The 18,687-nt window shown below is 41.1% G+C and overlaps 1 protein-coding gene across 4 annotated transcripts in view; it reads left to right on the top strand.

The window, feature by feature from the left end:
• The window catches only part of LOC147216692 (cell adhesion molecule 2-like), a 248,148-nt gene that overhangs the window by 161,758 nt on the left and 67,703 nt on the right, over positions 1 to 18,687 (top strand). For 2 of the 4 annotated variants that reach the window (XM_086176746.1, XM_086176744.1), the window contains exon 2: positions 6,358 to 6,384. The exons of the other annotated variants lie outside the window; for them this stretch is intronic. In XM_086176746.1, the coding sequence (XP_086032872.1) occupies positions 6,358 to 6,384 (27 nt within the window). The remainder of the gene's footprint in view (positions 1 to 6,357; positions 6,385 to 18,687) is intronic. 4 annotated transcript variants of the gene reach the window in all.

The raw sequence follows: 18,687 nt of genomic DNA, 5'->3' as shown, positions 1-18,687 counted from the left end.
ATGATGAATGAATGATGTAATAATAATAATAACTATTATTATTATAACACATATATTTGTAAAGAACCTTTTACTAAAGTAACGTAGGACACAGTGAAATAAAAAAAATCAATTATTATGCATCAATATGTATATATGTCAGGGGCCAACCATAAAGTAATAAAGTAATTATAATCATAATTATGACTATATTTGTAAAACATTTTTGAGTAAACTTGTATAAAAACAGGACTATAAAAGAAAAAAAAATCAATTATTATGCGTTAATATGTCGAGAAGTGAGTGAATGGTTGTATCTCTCGATCCAAAGGGGCATGATAAGATGAATGAATGAAGTAATAATACATGTATTTTTAAAGCACCTTTTACTAAAGTAACTTAGTAGACACAGTGAAATAAAAAAAAAAAAACAATAATTATGCATTCATATGTAAATATGTCAGGAGCCACCAATAAATAAAGTAATTATAATCATAATAATGTCTATATTTGTAAAATGCTTTTGAGTAAACTTCTGTAAAACAGGAATAGGCAACTTAGAACATAGCTAAATAAAAAAAAAAACAAACATTCAATTATTAATCATTAATATGTCTAGAAGTGAGTGAATGGTTTTATCTCTGGATCCAGAGGGCATGACGAATGAATGAAGTAATAATAGTGATAATTATTGTGTTTATTATTACAATACATATATTTGTAAAGCACCTTTTACTAAAGTAATTTAGGACACAGTGAAATATAAAAAAAACAATAATTATGCATTAATATGTAAATATGTCAGGGACCACCAATAAATAAAGTAATTATAATCATAATAATGACTATATTTGTAAAACGCTTTTTGAGTAAACTTCTATAAAAACAGGAATAAGCAACTTCGTACATAGCAAAATGAAAAAAAAATTAAAAAAAAAAGCATTCAATTATTATGCGTTAATATGTCAGGAGCCACATAATCCAATAATCCGAAACGTGAGTACGTCAGAGAAAGTAAGCCCAGCAGTCGGAGAATCCAGAGGTAGAGATCTTTTTGTATTCTGTTGTGTGTAAGGAACGGGTAAATAAAGCAGCACAGGAAGTATCAAAAAGCAGATGTGACAAACTTCTGAATGAACGGAAGTTGAGGGTAAGAACGTAGGTGAAGAAGGAGGGCAAAATAGGAAGGATCTGGCAATAGAATACGTGTAATCTCTGGAGACCTCCACCCTAAGGGGATACTGTGATCACTTTAACGTTTGTGTGCACGCGCGTGCTTGTGTGTCACAGTCGGTGTTATCTGTAGGAAGTATCACACAGCTTATTTATGACGGCTCCCTGCTGGCGGTGAGCAGCCCGCTTACAACTGGAAGCCGCGCCGTTCCAGGGCCGTACAGCCGCTTCTGGTTTCCCCCCCCGAGCGCGCGGCGAAAAAAACCGTTTACTCCAACTCAATGGCTTCAAGATGCGCTGATATGTTCTGGAAATATGATATTCATGCATTTCAAAATAAATATTATAAATTAGGGGGGTTGTTTGTCATCACTTTGGGCTGATTTACCAGTTTCCCTCCTGCCACAGTTTCATGTAGTTGGATTTTATGCAACCCGCCTAAAGAGACATTCATCATTATGACAGTTTCTGGCAAACGGCGACCGTCGTGTTTGTCTGCAACCTGCGCCAACTCAACGAAAAGTGCGCTTTGCGAGTTAAAAGACGGCAAACGGCAAAGCGGAGGGGATGCAACCTGTGATTCTCAGATTCGCTCCGACGCGGTACAGTAAATGCTCTTAATCACAGAAGAAAAACACTTGGGGGTTAATCACCTACGGGGGAAAACTGGAAAGCGTTCCTAGTGAAGTCACACGCGTTCATCCTAATCCCTCCGCTTGACGACGTCGACTGAGTCAAACGGGACACAGATTGGTGAATTTAGGTATAAACGCCCGGTGCTGCGTTTGGATTAACGGAAAACCTGTTCCGACAGGAGACGTCCCCGGTTCTCCTCTGTCTGCATGGGTTTCCCTTCCAATGTTCAAAAACATGCAGCTGGTTCAACGGAGACCCTAAAAAGTTATGCGAGTCTATATTGTTGACCGATAGTAGCGCGCATTAACGTTTTTCTAAAATGTTTTAAAAACCCTTCCGATCAAATGGTGCAAGATCAGATCGTGTGACTGTATCAGAAAATTAGAATATTGCGATAAAGTTATTTATCTTCTGTAATGCAATTGAAAAAACAAAAATTACTTTTTCATGATATTCTAATATTTTGAGATAGGATTTTTGAGTTTTCTTAAGATGTAAGCCATAATCAGCAATATTCAAATACTAAAAGGCTTGTAATATTTCAGTTGATTTTTAATGAATCCAGAATGTGCGACATTTTTGTTTTTGTAATTGCATTACAGAAGATAAAGAACTTTATCACAATATTCTAATTGTCTGAGACAGTCCTGTATAGAATTATAATATACTATAATAATTATATCCAACCATTTTCGCTGTAGAAAAATGCATTTATTAGGGGAAAAAAATCAATTGATTTAATAACAAGTCCCCCCCCCAAAAAATGCATTGTCCTTTACGCACTTTGGATGTCATCAATGAGCACAAGATAGTTTTGTATGAGCAGAATAAAATAACCCAACATGACAAAGATAAAGTGAAAAAGTTAAAATAAGAAAAAGAAGCTGTGCATCAAATGCCTGTGGCTTGTATTGTTTTAGGTTTTTTTAGATTTGCAATTTTACTTTAGCTTGCTCTCAGCGTTCCGTTAAATCTTCTGCACGAATAGCTGGCCGTGCTTCCCTTGTTTTCTGTCTGTTTAACTTCGGTGTGTTTTCTCACTATTTGCTACTAAATCACCGCCGATTGCACGAAATAGATCTCCTTTTCTTTTTTTTCTTTTTTAAGGTTTAAGGCCGACAAAGGCAATAAAGTAATCACGTAATAGGATGTTCATCAAAAACCGCAATATAGAGAAATCCAGGTGGTGGTTTAAGCGGTTTAATTACATTATCTCCAGGAGTATTGAAAAGATGTAAAGATGGCCATTATATAATTGATTAGGGGTACTCAGCTCATGGCGCGCTAATACCGTTGAAAGTGTGAAATGAGAAGTGTTTTCAATTACAGCTTTGCCAGACTTACTGAACTGTTGTGTCGGTTGCTTGGTAACTATAATACCCATAGATACGAGCGTGATGAATAATAGTCTCACTATTTTACTTTTTCTTCTCTCCGCCGGCTCTGCCCATCCCACCCGCCAACCGCGTCTCTTCACCTTACAGGAGAATAGCCATAAAAAAAATAAAAAAAAAGATATAATGTGTTGTTTCCATCCTCCGCCCGTCTCCCTTTTCCGTCGGCTGTCGTCGGGGATGGATCGCAAAGTTGTGACAGGGACCTCAAACCCTGACAGCGGGGGATGAAAAGCAGGGACGAAGGTACAGCGAGGTCAGGCGGCGCCGAGTGAATATTTCACAAAGCCATCAGTCTCATGTTGCAAACTCTGTTGGTAAAGATGTGACATTTCTCCGTTGCTCCCGACCGCTGACACAGTCGCGGGTTGCGAACATTCCACCGTCTGCGTTTGTGAGCATTCGAACGAAAAAAAAGGGTTCTGTTGTCCTAAATGCCCGCTTTTGTTCAGGTTCTCATTTTCTTTTCGAGAGAGAAAAATAATAAAAGTGCCGCATGGAATAACCGTGAATAGGAAAATATATCAGCATGTGTCTTTCCCACCCGTCACTCGCTTCCTTTATCTATTTTGCCCCCCAGAAAGCTGCGAAATTGTGCGAAACATCACGTTTAGCTTTTTATAGCTCTTTTTAAGTATGGATACTTTGCCTTTTTAGGATTTAAGGGGCGCTCTTTTATAAAGAAAACAATACGTCGGAGAGAGTAAAGGCTGTTCAACACCTGTTTGTTTTGTTTTTTTATTTTATCTTATTTTTACGGCAACTGTGTTGCAGTCTCGCTTTCTGATAGAATAGCAAGACCGCTTTCAAATATATCGATCAGAAATCATGAAATATTGTTTACAAAGGGGCGATGTTGTCAAATCTGCAAAGGGAGCAGAATATATATCATCTTTTTTTTTTATTTTTTTTTTCACCCTGCAGAGTCTGCACCTGCAGTTAGATTCTCTTTGTTCTTCCTTTCTCAGTCTTTTTTTTCAGGCACTGTCTCTTAGAGGTTTTCAGGCTCACTGGAGGCATTCCAATAGATCCATCAATTTGGCAAAGCAGTGTGTGTGAAGCATAAGAGTCATTCCCTCGGGATTTACACGCATATACACAGACACACACATGCTAATAGACAATTTTGTTTATTCTGGCCTCTGTATTTTCGCTGACAGAATGTCTCAAGGGCAGCTCGAGTGTGTTTTAGCTCGGTCCACTCCGTTTCGGTTCTCTTTGTTTTTTATTTTTTCATACTTGTACACGGCTATAAGAGCCTACATGGATTTTACCGAAGTGTTCATCCAGCCGTCTCCTATCATGGCGCATATTCGATGGACAACCAGTCCTGTCTGGGCTTCTAAGCGATTACAGTGCTGTCAGTCACAACCCTCATATCATCCTCCACTTCGTTGTTTGCATGCATGAGTCTCGTCCAAATCTCGACTACAGCACTGACATGTGGCCTCACACACACACACACACACACACACACACACACAAACACGTGTATGCATACGTGAGAGATTAATCACGAGGCGATTGATTGAATTTTCAGGTGACTTACTGTTCTTTTTCTTCCTCCTCATCTTCTTGCGCTTGCAACTGTTACACGCATTGAAAATCGGTTGGTTTTTAGAAACGAAATGTGAAAGAAGGATATTGATACACTTTTTTTTTTTTTCTTTTTTTTTTAAATTGTGCAATTAAAACTTTGAGATGATTCAAACAATGTCTTTCCCAACAGCTTATTTTTTTTCCAACAACACTCCAGGATAATAATAAATGACTGCTATCCATTGAACTCTTTGTAAAATCCTTGTTCAAGACAAAAAACGAAGTCTAATTTATATAAATCAATAATTATACACATAATAACGGTGTCAGGATGGCGCTTCGGCCAATGACAGCTGGGATAGGCTCCAGCATTACCGTGACCCCGAGCGCAAGATAAACAGTGGAGATAATGTATGAATTAATAAATGCGTTATTTTATTGACAACAAGGATCTGACACCTGTTGTGGCTCCAACCCTAGTTGTAAAACATTAATGTTGTATTTCATCTATCGTGTCCCATTTTACCGTCATTTCCAAACTCTAAGCCGTTACTTTTTTACTCAACACGCTTTGAATACTGCGGCCTAAACAATCATGCAGCTAATTTATGGATTTTTGGGGGGCTAATTAGCTTCATGCCGCCAAAACATTTAGTCTCGTCGCATCAGATCAATGAAATTACCGTGAAATTCTGAGGCCGTTCAGTTCCGACACCGAACAAGACGATTCTAATGGTTTTAGCGCGCAGGAAGAAGACGGAGATAGCTTTTGGAATATATTAAAATTATATATTTTTCATCAGCCGTGTTACAGGCATTGTATTTGTGGATGTTACCGGTATGTATTTAATTTTAAAAACGTATCCGCGTAAATATCTTATGTTACAACAAGTACGGCCTACATATGTACACGTGTGTTTTTTTTTTTTTATTTTAGCCGGTGCGGCTTATATTCAGCTGCGCTCAGTAGTCGGTAAATGACGGCGCGTGTAACAAAATCCATTTTTTTGGATGAAAGCACACGTAAAAAAGTTCTATGTTTCATAAAAGCTCATATCCATCAAAAACTAACGCACACATGCACACATGCAGAGTTTACTGTATAAGCATGCTTTTACAAACACACAAACGGTGTGTTTGTAAAACAAAGACTAAAGGGGCGTCACTGTAGACGTGATAACTCTCTGAGTTTCCACCGCACGTGGAATAAAGCGCTAGCTCATCGACAACGCGGCGTCTGGAGTGCACACTTCACTTACAGGCCTTCCTAAGACATCAGCCGGCTTCCTTACATGATCCGGATAATGCGACACAACTAATTGAACAATTCTACACTGTACGCTCTCAATTTTCTGATGAGCTGAAGGAGAACTCGTCCAGGATTGAACAATCAAGGAGATCTAGCGCTCAAGCCGCTGCGCTCATGATTGACGTTGAAGATAAAGATTATGTTGTTTCTGCATCTAAGTGGCAGATAGACATGCTGTTCTCCCTACAGTTATCTAATCACCCCCTCTGTCTTCTGTCTTTCCCTTTTCTTTTTTCTCTGTTTTTTTTTTTGTTTTGTTTTTGTTTGTCTCTGGTATCATCCTCTCGCTGTTCGTTCAACCCCCACTTGTCTGCTCGGGAACACCAGCGATGGCTTCAAAAGGCAAAGTTCGAGGTGAGTGGTCACCGTGTTTTCCCCCTTAGCACCTCGACCTAGCGGACCTCGTATTAAAAAGGTCATTTCGGATAAGCTGAACTGAAATGCGATTGAAAAGTACGTCATTTAAGAAGCTGTTCGGGATCAGAACGCGTTGTCTCTCCACCACGTCCACGTAATGTTCATCATTTTACTCCTGATAGGTGACTTTATATTCTGCTCTAATTTCCCAAGCATGATTACAGCTCATGAATAATGTAGCGGGGCGTCCGAGGTGGAGATGCAGGAGTTTTTTAGCGGTGTCATATTGCCCTTAACTGTTGCCAAACACTGGAAAGGTGAAGGTAAATTGTAATGATCTATTTACACTCTGCACTGTGTCTGCAAAATGAGAGAGAGAGAGAGAGAGAGAGAGAATTATACATCACAAGAACTGGAGAAGGTATGTATCTATGAGGGGAGAAAGCCTGGGATCCACGCGCCAATAAAAATTGCCTCTCACACCAAGAATAAGCATAACTGCTATTATTATATATATTATGTATATTATTATATATTACTTCTATTGTTATTATTGTGATGTTTCACTTGAAACTCTGGCACAACAATTTCCTTATAATTTCCTTATAAATAAAGTTGATCTTATTCTTATTCTTATCTTATTCTTAACTAAAAATGTAATCTACTTCTACAAAGTATCTAATTCTAGCTAATGATCAGTGACGGGTGGACAAAATTTACCTTATAGCCAGGAAACGTGTCAATCAATTGTATGAAGGAGTAATTGGCTAAAACCAACCCGTTGCAATGATTGGGTGATGTATTCATTCAACAATCTTATTCTATTTTTTCCTTTTTTTTTTTTTTTTTTAAATCTAAACAAAGGTAAAGCAAGTAAATAAAGTCTCTCTGCCTAAGATGATCATCTGAATGGAATCCCGAACGCGGTCCACCCAAACAGGCGTGTCGTCGCCGTGTACCCGTGCAGGAGCCGCCATCTTTGCATTTTAATATAACCGCCGGTGATTAAGATATTTCATCGATGATATTATTTTTAATTTTCGGAAAATCCGTAGCTTTTCTCATAAAATGCAGTCAGGAATGTTCCCCCGGAAAAATCCCCACATCATTTGCTCCGTACCAGTTTTGCGTCTCGCATATCTTCCCCAACCATACCCTATTTAAATAAGTGGCATCTGCTGGGAATAGATTACATCGTAATGGAATGGCTTGCCAGCTTGGTGTTCGATAAAATGTTTCTTTCTACAATTTTTATATATATACATATATATATACAGTATATATATATTTTTTTTCCCCCTAACTGAACGAACAGTACTTACTTCCGCTTCCAAGTGCTTGAAGGACACCTGTGCTTTTTCTCAACTTCTGCCATGATATAATAGATTTGGTATTTCACTTGTGTCTATTTCACCTGTGTTCGTCTCACTTGTTTATAAAACTGTTGACCTTTTCCTTCCCTTTCTACTAAAATCCTCATCGCCATCCACGTCGGCGGCGGCGGAGCCAGCGGTAGCGGCGTTCCCTCCCCCTTTTTGCATTGTACCTCGTAGCCTCCCGACGTCCGCGTATTGCAATACGACTCCCGATATCGCCGAAGCCGCCGTAATCTGGCTTATCATCCTGCTCCATCTAAAGTGTAACTGTATAGGAAATCTATGGCGCTCCTAATAGAGGAACAAAGGATGTGTAAATCAGTCAAGCGTATGTCTCCCTCCTGCCTCCAGACTTCTGTTTCCAGCACACTCTTCAGATGATCAATCGCACTGAGATCTGGGAATTCGGAGGCCGACTCGATGCCTTTAATTCTTTATTGCCATCCCGAAACCGCTCCTTTTTTTTTTATATTTGCGCGCGGGTGCGAAGCTGCAAAAGGTATTGTTCCGCTAAATGAGAGCGGGTGTTGTCGGGGAATCGGGTAAAATGGTCAGTTTTGTATCGCCGCCAGATGCCCGGGTGCGTCGAGCAGAATCCCGCGTAACTTTTCAAACACTTTCTATCGACTGGCGCGCGCCAATTTGCGAGACGCTCGGTTTTCCTGAGGCATCGTCGTGATCGAATTGTGCAGCCGCGACAATCAGACACGGTGCCGTGCTGGATACAGTCGAATGATACCGGGCGGTTGTAAATTCCCTTTGTGAATAGAAGCGACGGTAGCAACGAGCGAGCAATTGCCATCGTAGAACGGTGGAATTAATCTTTATCATGCTCGATGAAACAACGATGCAAACGTGCTTCACGGGCATTTGAGACGAGATGACAGGAGGAATCACCATTTAGAGAAGAAATAGTGTGAAGCCCAGCTGGATCTCTTTAAGCAAATGTCAAGTCTCGGCGGTGTATCAGGAGCCCGCGATCGCATTTAGATGAAGAAAATAATGAAAGAAAGAAAAATAAATTAATGAATACAGCATATCACCTCTCACGGTTTCAAGTTTGGCAGATTCCACGAAGTCGATACGGCGGGTCCCCGGTCTTGTTCGTACATTTACGGGTCTTTATAGGTATTGGCGTATGAATTTGGGACCTCCAGACACCACTAACTAATTCAATCCCTCCGTCAAATTGTCCATATTTTTCCATTACCGCCAACCGTTCATGCCGCTTCTCAAGCAGGAAGCTCCCCACACTTTCACATGATTCCTGCCATATTTTAGCCAAATATTCTTGACGCCGATCAAGTGTAAAGAGTGAGTGTAAAGACGATTTTGAAATGATTCATTTTGGTCCAAAGCGCCGGTGCGGCGGAGAACTTATTAAAAATGTTTACTTGCAAACATAGCGGATGATCATTTGGCTTCTGTGACCTGCTTACCAGGTCAGTGGATTTTCTGCCCTGGAATATTCTAGATTGGCTCCACTCACTTCGTTGTGAGAAGACCTCTCAAGACCCGCTGGTTTGACACTGACTTGGTCTACGAGCCAACGCAATTCAACCGTTGACAAAGCTGCATGAATAATTCTAGTTTGTTTTTTTTTTTCCTCACAAACGCATTTGTTTGCACAATGTTTTTCCAGCTCCTTTTCTGGTGCAAATATAACCATGATTTATGTAACAAGTTATTAGCTTTAATGCAAGGCTTGTTGATGTATCACTTACTGCACATTAAAATGACAATAAATCTGCCGAGACAGTTTTGTGGAAAGAAATTGCATCTTTAGGGCACCATTAACCTTAGTTTTAATGCAAATTCATACCTCCATTAACAGAAATTAGTGAAGAAATTGATCATGCATTTTGCAGATCAAACATTTCCTTGTAAAAGTTTCATAAATCAGGACACTGACTAGTACATACCAATACTGGCGGATACAGGTGCTTTAAGAACCTGGAGATCTGCATACCAAAGATCAGCAAGTCATTAACTTTACAGTCTGAAAACTCAAAAGCGGTTCGCGAACATGCTGTGACTCTCCGTCGAATGAGACCAGAAAGCATCGCGGTCAATAGTAGGGTTGTCAGAGGACTGCGTGAGTTCCACAGGTTATTCATTTGGAATAAACAAATCAAATGATGCTAAAGTAACAAAATACCAATGCCATTTCTTAGGATCTATGAATCCCTGCTTTGTAATCTGGATGAAAAAGTTTGCTCTCCAAACAGGAGGTTTCATCCCGTCCGCCTAATGTTGTTCGGAAAACATTAAACGGAAAGTAAATCCGCCGCCGGTGCCTTTTTTCGGTGCCGGAAATGTCGGTTAAATGATGAAATCCGAAGGTTCTGAAAAAGAACCGTGATGTCGCCTGACCGCTGAAAAAAACGGAAAAATGAAACAGATACTGTGACCGATCCCACTTGGACTGAAAAACAAACTCGGGGCTGATTGTCAAGTAGCGGGCGGGCGTCTCGCGAGTAAATGTCCGAAAAATGATCCAAGATACACGACGCAGTCGATGCGCTCTAAATAATATCTGTGGCGGACGAGCGATGACAGGAGCGGCATACGGTCATAACAACCTGAAATATTCTTAGTTCTAAAAAATTAAGAGAGGGCTGAGTTATTTTCCACCGTATTCACCGGTTCAGGTCGCCTAAAAGGAGTTAAAAGGGAATGGCAGCCCATTAAAGAAATTCAAAAAATGAAAAAAAAAACACAGCTCCTGCTTTAATCCTTTTTAGTTGTCACACAAGTTATGACAGATATAGCAAATTATGTACTTACGCTGGGTTAGACTAGTCTGATCTTAGCTTTCAGGCGAGATCTTCAGTGTCAGCCCTGTTCGCGTGGACCTTTACTATAAGCTACACCAGCCAAATGATAAGAGCTGCTCTTAAAAGTAGCTCGCTTAGCGCGCTGAATGCTGCAGATTCCCCCCCCCCTCCCGGGGCGTGAAGCTTTTCCCAAGATGACTGTTAAATGAACAGTATCTGTCAACACATCACCACACATTAAAAAATCACACTGTGTCATGTTGATTTGGGGAATCTGGGAGGTTTTTTTTTTTTTTTTTTGTGACAGCAATGATTAGCCTGATTTCCCTCATGAATGCCACCCCAGCCTGCAATCATCCTGCTCTCAACCACTGTGAAATCATAAGAAAGAAATTGCCTTTTGCAATAAAACACTAATGTTTTTTTTCCTTCAGAATCTCACTAGTTCTAAAAGACATCGTTTCCTTGACCCTTGGCTTTTCTGACGCGTAATCTGCAAAACCTAATAAACCAGAAATACAGTGGACGACTGCTAATACTGGTTTGCCATTGCTTGGCCTTGTATCTTAAAGATGAAGTAGTAGGATGGATTATTACTGTATTTTGCTAAATCCTTCCCCGCTGTGTCCTTGTAGCTGTGAATATAGAACAAATGACACAGGGATTTCTGCTGTTTGGGGGGAAGAAAAAAAAAAAAAAAAAAAAAAGAAAATCCTGAAATGAAAATAATTGCATATTGCTCCGCTCACTTTCAGGGGGCACATTTCATCCGTGACACATACAATATCCACACTTCCAGGGAGCTCGCAGAAGTTCTCCCATACAAAAGGAACTGCACCCAAGCATGCATAAATCAGAGCCGTGTAATTTAAATTCCCGTTCCCCACAGGTCCACTTGCTATCTGAGAGAAAGCAACAGTGAAAAACATGGCTCCTTTGGCTAAGATGAAATGTTTGTTGTTCTTTTGTTTTGCTGCTCGCCTGAGTTATTTCCTCGCCCCCAAAATACGAATGTATGTCCTTCTGCCTTCGCACTCATCTCCCTCTGCACACTTTTGCCAGCTGGAAGTATTTATGGAGGCCAGGTTTGCCTCTATCATAAAACCATGCAATGTCTGCCCTTGGCTCATAGAGGATAGTGAGATTCCTGCCACAGAGCACACTTGATCTCAAGCAGCTTACACAGAGAATGGGAGGTTTATGTCTCTGCCCTTTAAATTAATGTGTCTGAATCAAGGGCAGAAATACTGAGCAAATGATATTGCTGTCTGGAACTGAGTCACCGCGTTGAAATTAGAGTTCAGTCTCTGTATCTGATGATCGGACCTGCTTCTGCAAAGCAACTTCGCACAAAGAATTTTGCGCCGCGACGAAAAGAAAAGAAAAAAAAAAAAAAAAAAATGCTGTTTGTGCTGTCGCATTTGATGATTGCAGTACTTTGTACTCAAAAGACAGCGCTGTTATGCGAGAAAATTCTATGTGAAGATTTTTCTGATACGGGCGTGCGAAACACAACGGAGAAAGACGACGGACAATGCGGTACGAGGCAGAAGGAGTTCGGGGGTTTTGTTAAATGAGATAAAAATTGAAGCTTTCATTAACCGAAGAATAAGCCCGGACTTGAAATCTCACAAACTTGAACGTCCAACCCGAAAGTGAATAGACTTTGAACAAAAAAAAACAAAAAAAACATCTAATCCGAGAGATCAGCTCAAGTACAACAGAACAACCTCTCCACATCGAGAACACGGTGAACTTTTATTGTCCGTGTAAAACCCGTGTCTGTTAAACTGAGAAAGTAAGAGCCATCCCCAACGTCTCAAAAACAAAAGTAGTAAAAGCCTGGGTTTTCCCCTCTGAGAGCAAATGATCCTTGTCAATCTCCCATCTCTGACTTGCTGCATCCCATGTTCAAACAAGGCCGCACATCCCCTTGGAGGGGTTGGTGATATCGTGTCGATATCTCTCTCAAGAGTATAGTTGGACATCCGGTTTGCGAAGAACATCCCCGTGTAGTTACTGCAAGTAATTGACCACAACACTGTCATAGCCAGCCTCTCTGATAAAGGATAATTCATTTTTATATCTCCAGACCCGCCATTACTGTCCAAAGGGGAAATACAACAACACTTATGACCAGCTATAGCTACCGATTTCCCGGGATTTTTTTTTTTTCTTATCACGATACGGTTTATACGCGAGATGTTGTATTTTGATTTTTTTTTTTTTTTAATCATTTTTCTATCACATCGATCCCCAGAAGTCGTACTATGATTATTGTTGTTTTAAGAAAATAAGACATTTACTGTTCGATATGTACGTATCCAGAGAGAGTGCGGCGTAAGATGGTTGCAGGAAAGGCATACATGGAGCGTCATAAGCAGGTGGCTAGCATCGTACACGGGAAAATGCACGCGCAGTATGGACAGGGCGTCCACAGGAAGGTGATCCAGAACAACCGAGCCGATATCGGACAAACTAGCGATGGCAAACCAACTGGACATGGTGGTGTTGGGACCGCGGCGGAGGATGTAGCGACCCCAAGAGATAGCGCCGTCACGAAGGGAAGCTGAAGAAATACCAGCTTGGCGCATCAAGGTAGAACATGTGATCTCTCCCCAGAAGTGTGCAATCCGGGGAACAGCGCACATCCATTGCAGAGCCCTCAGGGTCGCAGGCCTCTGCACCTGAGCCAGAAGAAGACACGGGGTTGGGATTTTTTTTTTTCCTTTTTTTTGTCTATTTTTTTACAGTAAATAATAGTATATACAGGAACGGGAGGATAACTATGTATGGGTGCTAGGAAAAAAAAAAAAAAAGTAATATCTCAACATTCAAAAACCCCTCTTTGGTTTGTTTTGTGAGCATGCTAAGAGTCAGAAATATACATGTCAGTTCTACCACGTAAATAAACTGATTATGTCTCAAGGGCAAAGGAACAGTTGGATTTGACCTTTATTAAAATGCATTTGGAATTACACCGTTGATTAAAAAAAATAATTTGGACAGAGCATAACTAATCTGACCTTTAAAATTTCCATAATTTCCGTTTACAGTAGTGGGAATTTCTGAACACAACAAGAAGTAGCGAACAAACTTAACGCCTGGATGTGACAGTAAAATGATTATTGTAATGTCTAATCTCGTAAGTGTGAAAATGACAAAATACAATATCCCTGTTTGGAAAACGAACGAACGGCCAACATTGTGCTAGCTCTGTTCCTAAACATAACTCAAAATCAATTTTGCCCCCATATTTTAGGTGTTAGAAAAGCATACATTTTTTTCCATCATGTTAAACAAAAGTGTTGTTCTGACTTGAGTTTAAAAAAAAAGATGATCCTGCGACAGGATTGCTGGTCGAGGAATGCAAGCCAACTGTTTTTTAAGGCGATCAAACAAATGACCCCGTGGCTTCCTGATAGCCTTTCCAATCCCTCCCTCTGAGAAGCTTGTTTACCCAGCTGTATGGCCACCTGCAATATTTTAAACAAACACCTGCTCGTGGCAAGATGCTCATCCCTTTGTCAATTAAAGAGAGTCCAACCGGGATCCATTTTTTTTTTTTTTTTTTTTTTTTGGAACCGTAAGCAATGTAAATATATGCTATCACCAACATTGCAACAGCACAATTCACATTTCAACCCGCCTATCGCAACGGTAAAATATGTTCGTCGTGCCTGTTTTTCTTCTTACTGCTTATCCTGGTTGTGTTTAAGTTGGAAATACAGAGCGATTTCCAACGTGGCTTTGACACGGCTTTCCTTTGCGGTGAAAGATTCCTACTGATACTTTTGCCAAAGTCTCCGGATTCATCAGGAAACGGTTTCGGATTAGTATCGCTCATCTCACTCGATATAGAGGGAACCGTAATGTACAACTTGTACAACTTCCTTTCCGATTATTACGCATGCAAGTTTGTCTTGTTTAATTCTAAAATGTACGCCGCCTTTTTTTCATTTTGTAATGCCGTATTCCGGCCATACATCGCAGTTCTACAGCTCAGTTCAGCTCCAGTCCTGACATAAAGGTCAGCAGCTCCAGGCTGTCTGTCTGTTTGCCTGCATTTCTCTCTTTCCCTTTGCTTCTTGAATGCCTAACTGAGAAAGGTTAGTAGACTCCGCTGCTCTTGCTTGAAAGGTCATGTCAAAGAGCAGACGGGAACCACCCGGGATACTCTTATTAGTATTATTTGTCCAGTTTGGCAAGAGACATTGTGTGTCTAAATCTGCCCTGTGAGCTGCACTGCCGGGCACACGAGCAGATGCTTTGAGGAAAAAGCATCAGTGGACATCATGTTGGTTCGATGGACTCAGTAGCGAGAAGCGCAGTTCCAGCCGGGCGATGCCAGAGTAAGACTCGCCGTCGGTCAGAACGGGAACGCACGCAACGTCGGAGAAACCGATCGCCGTCGCCGGGCGTGTGACGCGACACCGAAAGTTTGAAAATGCCAACAGGCTCCATGTTTCTACCAAATGCCATCAGATGTACGGTAAACAAAGGAAAATCAAACCTTATCTATCCGTTTATTTATTTACCCTTTAAAGTATATATACCGACCGTGTCGTTGGATCCGTGTTGCTGTTCTTCGCCGGCCAATAAAATGTCCTCAAACCTGCTGCGCGCTGAGATAACCGGTTGTGAAAAGCCTGAAATTGGGCGAAACTGTTGAGAATCAGAATGAAGGGGTGAAGGACCAGTCGGAGCCGCGGAGCTGAACGGCAAATGCGCCGAATAGATTTGTCCGACCGCCCAAATAGAAGCTCGAATAATTGCGGAGAAACTCCGCGGCTCATCAGCCGTTATCGATCGAAGATTAAACCTGAAATTCAGATCCGGATACTTTATACGTGATTTGTTACTCTCAACCTGGAGCACAGGTTTACAAAGTAGAGCCTCTGCAGAAAATGACAGTCCGGCGTCGCTCTGCACGCCATTTATGGTTTCATTTGATATCTGGTTAAATAGAGAGGACAAAAATGTTATCTCTCTGTAATGTCGTGCAGATGGGGAAGTTGTTGACCTGGTTCAGCCTTAGCCTGTCAGTCAGAGTGGAGGGCAATTAAGTTGCCTCCGCGCTCTCCATCAGAGAAAGCACAACGAGTACAAGAGGGGATGGAGGATCAAGATATATTTGAAAGACCGTGGACGCCGACCGACGGAGAGGATATGAAAATGAGAGACAAAGAAAGTGGAAATGCCACCCTTCAGGGATCAACGAGAAGAGAGAACGCGACAGAGGGAGAGGGAGCGGGGAATTGAGCGGAATGGATATGAACCGAAAAAGAAACCGAAAGTAGGAGAAAGAGTCGAGTCGAAGAAAGGGATGGACCTAAATTTAGACATGGAAATCAGGGGAGAGCAGCTGCCTCCTTCCCTCAGGAGATGCATTTAAATCAGGTCTGGGTGGCCAGAAGGGAGAATGGAAGAACCTACTCCACCGGCCAATTAGGCGCACAGAGAACTGCAATGTTCTAATATAACCATCATTGTGGCCCCTTTGGCCCTTTCATTCCCAGTGGACGTGTAGCAATGAGACACTGATGCAGGGCTTAAGAAGGGGGATCGCTGGATTATTGTAACTTTAGGAAGTCACCGGCAGCAGAGGGGAGAGGCGCCGGGAAGCGACGCAAAGTTTGCGAGAAGGTCGGCGGCGCTCCAAACTTTGCCTTTTCCATTCCGGTCGACCGAAATCGGTTCCAGGCGGCGGGAAAAAACGAAAAAATCCAACGCTGTTTGTCATGATATGACGCCAATGCGACCAGACCCGAGGGCTTTGCTTCAACGTGATCACGACGATCGTCGCCGCCATTTTCATATTAGCATGGAACCGAAACAGCGATCCAGGTTCAGAGCTTTAAAATGTGAGAGTGAAATCTTGCATATCCGACGAAAAGGCTCACTTTATCCCGAATCTGCCGCGCAATCCACCCCAATCCGCCGTGTAATCTCGACCGACGGCTAAGCTAATGCTGGGTTACGCCTTTCAACGGGAACGCCACCTCATGTCAGAATTCTGAGTCGGAAAGTCGACGAAACCTCACGTGCCTGAAGGCGGAGGAATGAAAGGCGGAGGAAGGCACATCCCACTTATTTCAAGTATCTTAATTATTCAAAGGGGGCGCAGTCTCTAAATTTTTTTTTTTTTTTTTTTTTTTTTTTTTTTGCATAAAATGATGAACCATATTTTTAGTAACCATTTTTACATTGAGAAATTTCAGTTCAAGACGTAAAATATAACGCTCAAAAAAATAAAGGGAACACTTGAACATCAAAATGGAACTCCAAGTAAATTATATTTGCGTGAAATCAAAGTGTCCACTTGGGAAGCAACACTGATTCTTTTTGACTCGTTGTAAGGACATTACATCAAAGTTGGATCAGCCTCTTTTGTGTTTTTGTATTACTATATTAACCCTCCATGGGTTGATACATTTAATTTCCATTGATCATTTTTGTGTGATTTTGTTGTCAGCACGTTCAACTATGCAAAGACCAAAGTATTCAATAAGAATATTTAATTCATTCAGATCTAGGATGTGTTATTTGGGTGTTCCCTTTATTTTTTTGAGCAGTGTTTATGATACAAAGAAGGCTAACTTAAAGTGATTTTTGAAATTTTTGGGCTGGAGGAATAAGCCTGCTTTAACATCTTAAAATGAAATGTTGACACTGTAATTACATTTTAAATTCCCACTTTTTTTTTTTTTTCATTCATTATTATTTATTTTGCTATTATTATTATTATATTTTATTTTTTTCATCATGGTATTTCATTCATTTCATCTTGAAATGACAGGAAGCAATGAATTAATGTCTTCACATAAAAGGGAGGTATGGAAGGCCATCTCCAGAGGTGTATAGCCACCACGCTTATTCTTCAGGGTGCTGATGATTCTTCATTATTCAGGATCGCTGCGTCGAGGTTTCCCACCGAATCACTCATAGCGACACAATTCATCCAACATCAGCTCCCGGTGAAATAGCATTCCACATCAAAAAGCGAGAAGCCCCGGTTCTTCAGTGGCCTCAGATTTAATTCAGTACTCTTCAGACCTCCGTTCGAAAAAGTAAAATTGTAATTCCTTTTTTTCCCCACAAAATTTTCATCAGCAGCCTGTGTGACTTTTTGTAGCTGATGCTGATACTGATTTGGCTTAAAGAAAAAAAAAAAAAAAAAAGGAAAATTCCAACACACCGTGGTGTTAAATAGCCCGTAACAATCAGCATCTCGGGATATCAGTTTCTCATTAGAGGAAAGGCGGATCAACGACGAAAACATTTGTTTGTCACATTCCGAATGTCAAACAACTCTCTATATATGTATAATTTGCGCGCAAATTACACATATTAGTTTTAACTTTTCAACGTGCCGTTTTGTTGTCGAGGAAAGCGCCGAAGAAAGACGCTCAGCTTTTTGCTCCAACCATTAAATCCTTCAACCCTCCGGTTTGCCCATCCCTCTATTTTGTCGAGATCGCCGTAGAACAAAGAAGCGGATCGTGTTTTCCGAAACCCGACGCTTCCTTGACAATGCATTTTTCCTGCAAATACACATATTCCCGGAGCGTCTCCATCTCTTAATGACATTTCCCAGTGACACATCCAGCGGAGTAATGAAGTAAAGTTCTGCGCCGTGTGAGCATGTCATATTGCGCCGCGCCTTACTCAAAAATAATCAGCACCGCCATTCAGTGTGCCGGTTGACTATTAACTTCCCTTTTTTGGCCGGCACAAAGGAAATAAATTGTATCACACTGGGCTATATGCCACCAAACAGTGAGAGTAAGAAAAATGAGAAAAAGTAAGTGATTTAAAGAGGGGAAGTAATAAAGAGAGTGAGGGCAGACGCGGGAGAAGGGTAAATCGTTGGCAGATCATGCCTCATGCAAAACTTTCATGAATAAAACATCATTCTAGCCTCCCATAGCTCAGATCCATTTTCCTCCATTGCCCTCCTCTTCCCTCTCTATCTCTCACATGCATGATTAACCTCAGGAGGCCTTAATCAACACTGGAAATGACCCGTGCTCCTTGACTTACCTCTCGCCATGTCTCCCTTCCCTCGCTCAACCCCCTCCTCTTTCGCAACCCCAACACGAGCGCTTTTTGAGTCACAGGCTTTGCTTAACCTACTAACCTTGTAG

This window comes from Fistularia commersonii, chromosome 29 (assembly GCF_037954325.1).
Source record: "Fistularia commersonii isolate RoL2024-O1a breed Wild chromosome 29, RoL_Fcom_v1.0, whole genome shotgun sequence".
NCBI lineage: Eukaryota > Metazoa > Chordata > Actinopteri > Syngnathiformes > Fistulariidae > Fistularia > Fistularia commersonii.
Note: the sequence above shows the minus strand (reverse complement) of the source record. Positions and strands in the feature narration are given on the sequence as shown.